This window comes from Desmodus rotundus, chromosome 1, assembly GCF_022682495.2.
Source record: "Desmodus rotundus isolate HL8 chromosome 1, HLdesRot8A.1, whole genome shotgun sequence".
Lineage (NCBI taxonomy): Eukaryota > Metazoa > Chordata > Mammalia > Chiroptera > Phyllostomidae > Desmodus > Desmodus rotundus.
The window spans coordinates 31,390,333-31,403,533 of NC_071387.1; the positions used below are offsets into that span (position 1 = coordinate 31,390,333).

The 13,201-nt window shown below is 50.3% G+C and overlaps 1 protein-coding gene across 6 annotated transcripts in view; it reads right to left on the bottom strand.

The window, feature by feature from the left end:
- The window catches only part of NPR2 (natriuretic peptide receptor 2), a 47,172-nt gene that overhangs the window by 10,878 nt on the left and 23,093 nt on the right, over positions 1-13,201 (bottom strand). For 4 of the 6 annotated variants that reach the window (XM_024560188.4, XM_045195147.3, XM_053922714.2 and 1 more), the window contains exons 1-2: positions 5,445-6,939; positions 4,391-4,596 (exon numbers count right to left, since the gene is read on the bottom strand). The exons of the other annotated variants lie outside the window; for them this stretch is intronic. In XM_024560188.4, the coding sequence (XP_024415956.1) occupies positions 4,391-4,596; positions 5,445-6,111 (873 nt within the window). In that variant the 5' untranslated portion in view covers positions 6,112-6,939. Of the gene's footprint in view, positions 1-4,390; positions 4,597-5,444; positions 6,940-13,201 lie in introns of those variants that run through there. 6 annotated transcript variants of the gene reach the window in all.

A 13,201-nucleotide genomic window follows, 5' to 3' on the forward strand; every position in this document is an offset into this window, starting at 1 on the left:
CCCAGGCACATGCCCCGACTGGGAATGGAACCGGCAACCTTTCAGTTTGCAGGTGGGCGCTCAATCCACTGAACCACACCAGTCAGGGCTGAAGTCAATTTCTTATGTGCATTCATTATATTAGACTGGAGTTTGTCTTATGATGTAATTATTCTTACTAGAGCATTTGGATGCTTGATTGCACACTTCTAATATTTTCTCGCTCTCAGGCAAAATTAAAAAGGAGAGGGGGACCAAGAATGGTGTTGGAAGAGTTCTTTCATTAACACCTGTTCCAAGAATAAAAGAAAAATAGAAAGGTAGGGTATTGTCAAACAATGTAAAAAGTCAGTAAAAGAGCTGGAAAAGATCAGGTCGAACACAATTTATGTTTCAATATAAAGGCTGATGGTAGGTTTTTAATGCTTTTTAAACACTTGGTAAACTTGGATTTGTTTGTTTGCTAGATTAGCAGTTCTCAAACTTTTTGGTCTCATGACCCCTTTACACTACTAAAAATTATTGAGGACCCCAAAGAGCTTTTGTGTATTTGTATTACATCTATCATATTCAAAAAACTGGAAATTAAAACTGACAAATTTTTAAAACACATGCTTCCCATAGCTGCCAGAGTAATGACATCATCACATGTCACGTAGCTTCTGGAAAACTCCACTGTACAACCATGGAAGAATGAGAGTGACAGAGGCAAAAAACATCTTAGTATGATTTTTAAAATAGTTTTGACTTCATGGTTCCCTAAAAGCATTCAGGGGCCCCCAGGATTCCAAGACCACACTTTGAAAACTGCTATGCTAGACTCTGTTTTGCTGTGGTTACTAGCTAGGAGAGAGGGGTTGGCGGGTGGAGAGAGACAGAAAAGAAAAAGGAGGAGGAGGAGGAGGGAGGAGAAGGAGAAGAAGAAAAAGGAGGAGGGGGAGGGAAGAGGGAGGGAGGGGGAACAACCTCACAAGAGTTTCTGTACTTGTGTGGGGGTTAAAGAGAAGGTGAAAGTAAGTAATTGTGTCCCATTTCATAGTGGACCCCAGGTGAAAAAAACAAGCAAAGGCTGCCAGAAATGGCTGTAGCGGTGGGTGAAAGCCAAGAGTGCACCTAGGAAATGTGCAAGGGCAGCAGACAGGACGCCCACCCATGCCTGCGACCTGCTCCAGCAGCCACAGGAGGCCCTAAGAAGACAAAGAACCGTCTCCCGGTCTCCCGAAGAGGCTCAGCCTTACACACAGCCCTTGGTCTGGTGCCTATTCCATCCTAGCTGCTGGGGTCCCCTATCTGGAGCCCAATATCATGCTGGTCACCTAGGTTGAGACCTCTGCCTGGGTTTCTGATCCTGTAGTCCTCGAATACTCAGTCTAGGCCTCTGGATCCTTAGAGCCTGGTCATTGGCATATTTAGTTCCACTGTATCTGCTTGTTCTTCCCTATCCTGGTTAATCAGCTTGATTGTACCTGCCAGCTCTACTCCCGTCTAGACAAATTCCTCGTCCTCTCCCCAACTCACACCTTCAACAAATGCGCACGCGGCACAAGGAACACAAAGATGGGCATGAGTGCTGCCTTCAAGCAAACTACCCAGCATGGGCTGGGACAGTTCCTGGAGCACGTGACCCGCTGGAAAGGCTTTGGATGTCTGTATCAAGGACTCTACTGCCACGTTTTTCAAACTGGCCTGGTTTTGGACCCCAGTAGGCCAGGTATCTCTGGGGTAGGGCGCTCTGCTCTCTAATCCTTGGCTGGAGCTGACCACCCAACTTCCCTCACCCCTGCCCTGCTTCAGCCTTGGAAAAATACACCGTATCACCCCCTCACCCCACTCCACCCGAAAGCCTTGGTTTTCCCTTCGGCATATTCTTGACTGTCTGTTTCCTCTTATGCTGTGTTGTGGTGGCAAACTCACCCTCTTTGTTCTTCTGTCCCAGTAACGCCAGCAATGAGTGGGAGAACTGAGAATTAATTTGTATAACTGACTGTTAGCCGTCTAGACCCCTCCTCCCCTACTGTAAGTGCTGGGGCCCCTGGGCTGGCAGAAATTCTCACACAAGAAACAAGTGTTTCTTTCACAGAAAAAAATGTATCGCACAAGCTATGGAACCCTCCCATCCAGGAAGGTCGGAGGGACCTTCCTTGACCATACTAGCTAAAATGCAATCCCCTGTTTATTTTCTTCTCATACTAGTTTATTCTTTCTCTCTCTCCCTTTAAGTAACTCATCTCGATTTATTCTATATTTGAATTTGTTTGCTTAATGTCTGTCTATCCTACTAAGTATAAGCTCCAAGGAGGCAGGGACTACACGTGTTATGCTCTCCCCTGTAGACCAGCACCTAGCACAGTGACTGGGACATAACAGGTGCTGCATAAACACTAACAGAATAAGTCAGTCTTCCAGTGGATCGAACGCTGACCGAATAATGTACAAGTGCGATAGTCGACGGAGTTAAGCACACAAGAGGAAACTCAGTCTAAGCTGGGGATTCAGGAATTATTTCTTACAGGGGAAGACAATCAGTCTGAGTCTTGAAGAATACACAGGCATTCTTCAGAGGAACAGAGGTGAGAAGAATAGTTTAGTCAAAAGTTATGAAATAAACAAAACCTGTCCTGCCACTGCCTCTGTTCAGGTGTGACGGCCACAGACTCATCCTCAGGCACGCAAGCAGATAATGTCTTTCCCAGTCAGACACACGCTAGTCAGTCATGACCCCACGTACAAGTCGTACTCACTGGAGAAGATGGCCACCTAAGTGCAGCCCCGACACACATTACTTAGAGTCAAAGCATCTCCAGGCTGAAAGGACCTTAAGGTTCCCCCATACACTGGCTTATAGCCTTTTTTGGGAAAAGGAGGAATATCAATAAATAAATAAGAAGCGCTTATGTACGTAAGTTAGTGAAAATTTGTGGAAGAATCAGGGAATCATTCATGGGTATGATCTTGAGAGGCAGAGATGTGGGGGAAGGGAAGGAAGAGTATTCCAGACCAAAGAATAAAAGAGCACCCTGGCTGGCATGGCTCAGTGGATTGGGTGCCAGGCTGTGAACCGAAAGATCACTGGTTCGATTCCCAGTCAAGGCACATGCCTGGGTTGTGGGCCAGGTCATTGTATCTCTCACACATTGATGTTTCTCTCCCTCTCTTTCTCCCTCCTTTCCCTTCTCTCTAAGAATAAATAAATAAAATCTTTTTTTAAAAAAAAAGAATCAAAGAGAACAAAGATGGGGCGATGGGGTGGGGAGGAGGCAGGGTAGGGATGCCCAGGGGTCAGGTGCTGGAGGACGTGGCATGACAGGTGTCAGGAGGTAAGACTGAAAAGGTTGAGGACAGACTGCAGGAGGTCTTAAATGAAATAGTGAGTTGGAGCTTAATTCTATAGGAAATAAGTCATTGAAACTTTTGATAAGAGGAGTGAAATGAACAGAGTCATGTCAATTCTCCCTATGAATTGTTCCTCAAATCCACTTCTTTCCATTCCTGCTATTATCACCCTAGTTCAAGGTCATATCACCTCACTCCATTCTAACCTATTACAAGTGGTTTCACTGCTTCTAGCCTCCTCTTCCTCCAATCCAACCTGAAATCTGTCACTATATTTCTCTTCACAAAATAAGCTCAAGGATCCCACATTTAAGTCCAAGTGCCTTGATCTTAGATTCATGTTTTGATTTGATTATACCTTAATTTGATTATATCTTAGCAACATTGCTTCCTGTATCTACTTCAGGTGAACCCTTCTTTCCTGTCTGGCCAATACCTTCTTGGTCCCCCAAGCAGGCCCGTTCCAATCTCTTTCTCTTTGCTCAGGCCGCCTGGATCCACACTCGCACCCTGACTAGGAATATGGCATCAATCTTTAAAGTCACAATAAGCCTCACCCCTTTGTAAAAGTCATCCCTAACCGCAGCCACACTGAGTCTCCTTCTCTGAACCACTAAAGTTCTTTTTAAAAATCTTTATTGTGTCTTTTTCCCATTCCCATTTAGTCCCCTCGAAGTTCTTAGTGTCTGTTCCAGGACACACAATCACATCCTTTCTCGCACTTGTATCTAATTGTATCACGTCATTCCTCACTTCTTCAGAAAGGGTGGAAGCCCTCTGACCGGCTGGGACCAGATATTTTCCTGAACCTTTCTTCCCCACGCTACAGTCGGCTACTGGTGCTTAGAAAAAGTCAGGGTTCTGAGATCTTGGGAGGCTGCCCACACTCAAAAAGAGTCACAAAAGTGGGGAAGTAAGAAAGAACAATACTAAACTAGAAAAACCTCTGTTCACTTCACTCCTGCAGGTAACAATTCCTGCCCTGTCCCTGGGGTTTCTGTGGGGTCTTGAGAGAGACAGAGAATCTCCAAAGAAACCCCACTTCCCCCACCTCCTTCAAGTCTGACTTAAATGATACCTGAAAGGCCTCTCTGAGGGCCTGGGCCTGGTCCCAGGTGCGATTGTCCTGCCAGGGCCGACCTGTAGAGCGTGTAGGGCCTGCACGGAGACTCTCTCCAAAGACATCCAGGTAAAAGAAGACATAATCCCCATTGGTCAGGTTCTCCCTCTGGGCCTGAAGCAGGATCTCATGCAGCATCTCCAGAGGGCCGCAGATATATACAACTGGGAGCAGGTATACAACAGAGGGGCACCCTGAGAACGTACCCAGGTCCTCAGACAGCCCCCTCTCTGAAACCATCTGCATTTCCATCTTCAGCAAGGAAGAGAGTGCCCTAACCTATTAACCACACAACAGATGCTCCCCACCGCCCCCCTGGAGTCCTGTCCTAAGTACCCTGGGGCTGTAGGGACCATCTGGCAGAGGCCAGACTGACTGCAGCCCCCAGAGGAAGGGAGCTATCAGACTGGAGCCCCTCCTCTCCCCAGACCCCTGCCTGCTGTTCCTATCTAGCCCTCCTCACTCCCCAACTCTACTGCCCCCCCCCCGTTCCCCACCCCCACCTTTCTCTAGGCTCAAAGGCAATGGCTGTCTAGAATTTCTCAGTGTGAGCTTTACCTGTCTTTCCCAACCCAACCCGCTGAACCCCCAAACCTATTTATAAAGTCATCGCTAATTTAGTGATTTATCATAGACCCACACTATAAGGGGTCTTGGTGCCCCAGACTGAGGAGTCTCTGCTCATATGTTTTGAAGTGGCCGCCAACCTCATTCATTACTCTAGGGCACTCACATTGCTCCCCAAATTCTATTCTACCCCAATCCCACATTCTCCCTTGACACCAGCTTCACCCCTCACGCTATCTCATTCCTTGTTTACATCCACCTGTGACGTCGGCAAGCTCCCCGAATATAACGCCCTCGCCCTTCACAGAGGTGCTCTGTCCACACGTGCTTCCGGATCCCACCCACCACACACAGCCCCTCATCTACGGTTTCCATCTGCGCGCTGAGCTCCAAGAATTCAGCGACCCTCCTCCCCTGACCCTACAATAGCCTGGGCCACACTCACTGCGCCCGTTGGACCGGATGAAGTGGGTGGCCTGCTCAGGGCCCCCTGGCTCACGGGCATACACGTGGTGCTGCACACTGAGGTTGCTGCCCTGCAGGGCCTCAAAGACGCCCTCGATGGTGAAGTAGTGAGGCCGGTCATCTGTGCGAGCGTCCAGATACAGCAAGGCAGCACGGGTAGTCCAATTGAAGTGCCCATGTAATGTCACTACAAACTCACCCAGCTTGGGAGCAGAGGGCCCAGTGCGTACCAGGGTACGATAATGCTCATTCTTAGCCGCAAAACCACAGGCTACAGCACCCGCGGTCAGCAAGGGAAGGCGCCAATGTGAGGCAAAGCGGGCCACAGAGGCGGCAGGGTACACGCAACCGGGGCCCAACAGAAGGTCAGGGTCATGGTACAACTTGAGGTCCACAGCCCCGAGTGGCGCCAGGTACTCAGAGCAGGCGCCATCTAGTTCAGAGCTGACAAACTGCAAGTCCACGGGCAGTGCCCTGCCCAGCGCCTCCACAGCTAGTGCCACAGCAGGACCCACCCGTGGCCAGGCCCAGGCATAGCTCAGGTTGTGTTCCGGCAGCACCACCGCCAGCGTCAGGTTCCGCGCCAGGGGAGGACGCACCCCACCTGCCAGGGCTGCCACCAACAGCAGGAGTGATGGCAGTGCCATGGGGAGAAAGCAGCAGCCCCACCACCCCCAGAACCTGGGGCCACTCTGGCCTACCCTGGAGGCATACGCACCACCCAGCCTGGAACCGGGGGAAGATGACAGGGAGAGAAGTGGGGATAAGCTAGAGAGGCAGGGATCAAGAGTGGTGGGGCGGGAGAGGAGGAGGTGGAGGAAGGCCCAGGGGGTTGGTAAGCAGTGGGTCTGCTTGCCTAGGGCAAGGACTGAGGACTAAGAGCAGGGTGGCAGGAGGAAGGAGACACGGAGGGGCTGCGGCTGGGATGGGGGCGGTGCGAGGTGAAGTAGGTTGACGAATCTAAAGTTAAGAAGGAAAGGGGGATCCGAGGCCGGCATGGGGTGGGGGTGGGGGGCAGGCTGGCATAAAGAAAAGGCCTGGGGGGACCTCACAGCTGAAGGCGCTAGGAGGGCAGAGAACGGCGACTAGGGGGACCAAGGGGGTGAGGTGGGAAGGGGCCCGCACCGCGGAAGGACTGGGACCATGGGCAGGCGCGAGCGAAGCGAGGCCTGGACCGGAGGGGAGGGAAAGGCAGGGGTAAATCTCCCTGTGAAGGCTTCTCCTGAAGCTCCAGCTTGGACTAACGGGCCCAGGGCGCTGGTCCCATCCGGAGCTGCGGCGGCCCCACCCGCGTCCCAGCTCCTCTCCGCTCCGCTCCTCCTGGGCCCGGGCGGCTGGCGCTGCCGGGCGCTTCCTCCCGCCCCCCGCCTGGGCCCCCGGGCGCGCCGCTCGTCCAGGTCAGGTCGCCGTGGCCCGGCCCGTCTCCGCTCGCAGCGCCGGCGGCGGCGGCGGCCGAGTGTGACTCCGCGGGCAGGCCGCCCGCGCCCGCCCCGCCCCCGCCCTCCCCGCCCCCTCCCCGCGGCCGGGCCTCCGCTCCCCCTCCCGCCCCACCCTCCGGCGCCTGCCGTCTCCCCGCCTCCACCCCGGGGACCTCCCAGGTCTCCCGCCCACCCGGTGACAAGTCGGCGCTCCGGCACAGGGCCGCTCCCGCCCGCGAGGTCTCCGGGCGCCCCTGCGCTCTAAGGGCCTGCCCCCGTCCGCCCCACGCCCCTGGGCGCTCTGTCCATCTCGCGCGCCCCGGCCGGCCCGGAGCCGCTCTTCCCACCCCTCACGTATCCCTCTCTCGACTCCGCGGAGTCCTTCAAGTACTCCAGTCTCCAGGAAGCAGTCAGAAACCCCCGAATATTTGGAGTCTCCGCTAGTGCTCCACCTAGTCAACCATAACACCTTCTCACTGCCAGGGACCTCTCGCTCCGTCACCGGCAGGACGTGCCCGCGTGCTGGAAGACGGGCCCCTCCGGGACCGAGGGGCGCTCACGGTCGATTGTTCCCGAGTCGTTACAATGCCCAGGAGTCTCCTCCTTCCTTAGGACTCGACGCTGCCACCTCCCTCTCCCTGCCCGCAGGCCCCTGCGTGCCCTCCCCGGTCCCTGGAGGCCCACCGCAGCCCACCGGCTTCCGCCACACCATCTGCGCCAGGGCAGGAGCCAGAGCAGCCCCTGGTCTCCTTTGTCTGCCGCACAGCACGGGCTAGCAGCACCTGATGAAGCTCCTGGACTGACTAAGCAGAACCTTCCCCCAGCAACAGAAGTCCATTGTATCCCCCTTGGGTTCCAGCCCACACCCCCGCTTCCAGACTGGAAGGCTCACCCCAGACACCCCGTATCTGGGGTGGGGATTTGCTTCTGAGGAACAGCTTGTGAGGGATGATATCATGCTTACTGGGAGAGACTGCTGTGGGACTTGGGGAGTTTTTCTCAGTTGTCATAAAAGATGCACTTAAACCCATTCCTCCCGCTGCGAAGAGCCTCGGCTAGTCTCCCCCTTCAAGCCACTTCTCCAGAAATCACAGCGCCCAGCAGCTGAGAGAGCTCCTGGGTAGTGGGAGGGCGGAGGTGGGGGGGTGGGAGTGCTGGGAGAGGGGAGGGGGCGTAGTTTCTCTGAGATGAAGGCGACACCTAGTGGTTGTGGGGGAAATTTAAGGACAAAGCTATTTTATTCGGTACGATGTGTCTTTATTGAACACTGGCTGCCATGCACGAGCGTTAGAGGGTGAATTTAAAAAGACAAAAAGCTGAATGATACAGCCCTTACCTTTGAGGAGCACGTAATTGGATCGTTGAGGCTCCGAGACCAAACGCAAGCCCCCACCCCCCAAAACTCTCTTGCCCCAAGCCCAGTAGAAATGGCAGTAAAACAGCTCCTTTTTTTAAACAAGGAGGGTGGTAACTGCACTTCCAGCTTCCCACACTGGTAGTGAAAGGAATTTCGTTTTATCCGAGCAAGGAAAAGAAGGACAGAATAATCAAAAGGGTGACAGGAAACCTGAAAAAGACATGGTTCTAACTTGAGACCAAGTCAACTAAATAATACTTTTAAACAACTACACACAATTTAATGAGAGAAGCAAATCCAAAATGACACAATCTCTGCCAGAATCACAGACTTTCAGGACTAGGAGCGATCTTATAAATGTATTGTCCAATCCCCTTATTTAAAGATAATTGAAATTGAGTCCCAGAGGGAGAAGTCACATAAGTTCCTCTTCCAACCCTACTTGATTTTTCATTGAAGAGCAGAGGCTAACATCAGGTTTGCTGGTCTCCAAGGTGGGCATCTGTGCAGATACTCCTCTGTCCCGTGGAACTCACCACAGGAAGCCATGCTCACCTTACAGGGTCATCGCCACCAAACACCCACACAGGTCTCTCTGGAACACCAGCAGACCCAAGTGAGGACCAGGCACCACTGTTGCCCAGACTCCCAAACAAGTTCAAGTGTGTGATATGTCATTTCAAGCATCTTTCCCTCTCCCTCTTCCTTCCAGCTGGCCATTAATACTAGAAAGTGGGAAAGGACAGAGAAATAAAAGTTAATCGTTTAATGTGTGAAAGGCAGTGAAAGGTTTCGGTTTTGTTTTTCACTTGGGGGGAGGGATTGAACACGTAAGATAAGTGAGAGCATCGGTTACCTATAAATTCCAGCTATCCAAGCGGTCACTGCTCTCACTGATGTGGACAGTAAGATTTTGGCTATATACATTGGCTCCACTGCAACCCACACAAAGCCTGGAAGACCTGAAGATCCTGCCGGCCTGAGAGCTCCCAGTGAGGATCCGACTTTCCCTCTGTAGGGTTCCTCCCTTACAGACCCCATCTATAATTTCTTCTGGGACAGGGCCTATCCAAGCACCTCATTTCTGACCCAGAACTAAACTGTGGAGCATCAGATCAGCCAGTTGCTGGAAGTTGCTGTGGTTTCCATGCTTCCCCATTCCTTAGTGGCAAGAAATCCTGATCGCAGTCACACGTAGGCCAAAGGAACCTCAAGACCCTTGCTCAGTCCTAAAACCACCATAGGATTTGGGCTCACGCTGATCTGCAGGGCAAGCCTTGATGCCGCAAACTGACTCCCAGTTCAGCACCAAGCGGTTCTATAACTAACCTGATTTCGCAGCTCGCTCTGGACCCTCAGGTTTGCTATACACCAGACCATGCCTCCGGGTCTACAAGATTCCAGAGAAGCAAAACACCTCCCAGTCTTCCCTCTGTTTGACTAACCTGACTTGCAGAACAAGGCCCTGATTATATGTGATTGTCTCCCACACACGAGAGAGACAGGTCAGAGAGAACCTGTCAACAGAGGGCAGAGCATAGCCATGGAAAATAAGATTAAATAGGACAGAAAAAAATACATTTCAAATGCAGCATCTCAAGAAGGGAGAGGAGGAAGCAGTGTAAAAAGAGAAACAAAATGAAATGTATTGAAGACAAAGAAAGACGTTACTAAAATTCTGCATTATTTCTTTTAGCTCCAGCAACAGCCAAACAGAATCCTAAAAATAGCTCAGACCCCCATTACTGCTCATGTGGCGCCCCCCAACTTCCCTCTCTCCATGTAGCAGTGCACAGTCCGGTTCTAGACCTTAGGTCCCGTTCACCTTTTCGTAATATGTAACCTTAAGGAGCTGCTGTTATTGTTTAAAGGGTCGAGGGGTTTTGCTCTGAATTCACACATTGCTTTCTTTTATGAGTTAAAAAGTTTTTTTAATTTAAAATATTTTCAAATCAGATCTCAGCTTCTAACTTACCTGTCTAGATACGTATTCTAAAAGTTGAACTGGTACCATACTCTAAGGGCCAGAAATACAAGTTTTATGAGAAGGCAGTCTAGAAGAGTAGTTTTTCTGTGGAAAATCCTTCATAGAAAGCCAGTGATTCTAAGAAGGAATTTCAGAATTGTCAGGAGAATTTATCTTCAAGATGATTCAAGCTCCAGGCAAACCTATTTTTCACCCATCTGCTCCATCCAAGCGTGGACCAGCACCTCTGAGAGTGTCAGGAAGGCCCCAGTGGCTTCCACGGCTCTTCCACACGTGCCCTGTTCCCCCGGGGACTTACACGGCTTCCCTATGTTCCTTCTACCGCCCTGCACCATTACTACCAACCCCAGTAATTACTTACCACCCCTGAGGAGCATCCGATAGCATAAAGTCTCAAATATAATATTCTCTGTTACAGTTCCTTCCCCGCTCCATTTAAAATTCGACTGTCTTCACAAAATCTTTCACTGAGAAAAAGTGGCAGGTGTTCCCCCACCTTTGAAGTCCTGCTCAGTTTACAAATCTCTCTCGTAAAACGAAGCAAAGGAAAGCATGATCACAACAAGTAATACAGGGAGAGAAACGAATGTGAGATAATTTGCAGGAAGAAACAACAGGATTTGGTGGTGGTCTGCTGGATCAGCTGGATCAGGAGGAAAGATTACTCTAAGACAGGGGTCACAGAGGCCAAGGCCAGGCAGGAAATGTAAATGTGAGAAGCAGCTGGGTGAAGAGTCGCAAACCATGAGGCCCCTGCTCCATCTTAAGTGGATGCCGCCACTCTGGGATGGAGCCCGGAGTTGCCATTTCTCACTTTTTTTTCCCCCCTTTGGACAGTTTCAACAGCCTCTGTGACAAATCTCTGGGCCTCCAGTCTCACCTCCCTCCAATTCATCCTCCACAGTGTTCAGATGTCAAAGTGACCTTTAGAGACAAAAACCTAATTATGTCACTTCCCAGCTGAAAATCCTTAAATGGTTCCCCGTGAAAACTGTGTTTTTCAAACTTATTTTTAGCAGCAAAACCCTGCCTTCAAACAAAAGTTTAAGTATAAAACAGAAAAGAAGGCCAGCTGCTGCAAGCTGATGGAGCAGAGGTGGACCCAGAAACTGAGGACCCCTGCCCTCAGTACCTTCTGACCCCCTGAGTCACTGGGTGGTACCCTTCAAACAGGGGGAGCACAGAAAGATTTTCCAAGGGGTATGTCTGTGTAGTTGCAAGAGAGCTCATTTCCAGATCCTCCTGTTCTATACGTTCTCTTCCCTAAAACTGACCTGCCCAAGAATGAGCCTGTGCGCACGGTCCTTCTCCCTCTGTACACAAGAAAGGCGTGGCCCCGCCCGTGCCAAACCTAACCGTGATGAGCTGTTCTGGGGTGTGAAAACTGCTAGGACACCAAGCAAACGATATATAAATGAAGATATCGGTCTAGGGAAACTTAAAGATTCATCAATGGATTTACTCTACACGAAAAGGAATACTTCCTCTGAGGCTGTAGGGAAAGATGGGGCAATGGATTCAAGAATGGATTTAGTGATAGACGAATATAACTTATCTGCTGAGCACTGAACTCAGTTGAGTATAAACATAACCTCCCATCCTATCACAGTCTTCTTCATCTACGCCACAACAAATGTCTCCTTCCCACCATCAAACATGAACAGATTCCATAACTTTCCACTCCCTTTTGGTTATGTGAAAGCTCAATCCAACCCAATTGGTTTAAAATTCCAATCTCAGTTCCAGTGTAGAACTGGTCTCCTCCCCTCTGCCAGCCCAAGCTTGAGCCATGGCTTAAGGAAGCTGAATTGGGAGGAGAATATGGTCCCTTCTATGGCTTCTCCTCTTCCTCTTCTAGAACATTCTCTAGAATGTTCTCTAGGAGCGTTGGGCAACAGGAGGAAAACAGAGAGGAAAGAGATAACTGTCTCTTCAGTTAACAGGGTAGTTACTGCAAGCCACTGCTGGCCATGGATGACAGGCCATTCCAGCCTGTTTCCCGGCAGACATCAAAATGCCAGATCTCTTATGGGGTACTTGTGTGTGTGTTCTTTAGGAAGTCCCATGAGGTCTCTCCACTGAGTTGCACCCCAATGTAGACAACCCTGCTCCAAGTCATCTCTTTGAACCCATCTACCTTCTGTCCAGCAGACAGCCTCTTGGATGGGCTACCAGCAAGATGGCGCAACTCCAGCTATCTTTCTCATCTAACTTCCTTTCCTCTTCTTAGAAAATGCAGAGCTAAGTCCACCGTCCAAACGTATAGTCTAACCAGGGGAGGAGAGATCAGCCTCCCTTGTATGCGGACTCTCTTTGATACCCTCTTGTTCGGTTTGGGGGAGGGAGGGGAAAGTACTCCCTTTGGGCTCATGACTCCCTCCCTTGAGTCATCTTACATCTTAGGCAGCCTGGGAATGAGGTGGGTTGATGCGGGAAGGGTGCAGTTAGTGGTTGGAGGTGTTAGGGCCAGTTCTGCTACCTCCTTATAAACCCTGGAGAAAGGATTAGACACTAATTATTAACAACTCTCTGTAGAATGTGTGGTAATTAATGCTTCTTTGTCCCCATTTTTGAACCCCAGTTACCAATTCCAGGGAAATAGAAAAACATCAACTTAATATCTTCTATAATATACTGAAGTGAAGGAAAGATTACGTGAAATAAGGAACTCAATTGTATTTCTATATGAAGGGGCAAGGTCATCTTCTGAGAGAAAGAACCTGGAGCTGAAGGTTCAGCAAAGAAAGGAAGGTAGACGCAGACTTGGGATGAAAGCCCTAGACACTTTCTTTCCAATTAAAAAAAAAGGCACAGATGCATCTAAAAATATTTTGCATATAATTTCAGGGCTGATTATTAAAATGCATACATGCATATATATTTGGATGAGAATCGGGCTCCAAAAACAACAGGTACACTATACATGACTGCAAAGTCTCCATGTAAATAGAGGAGCCCGTCATTGTCCTGAAACA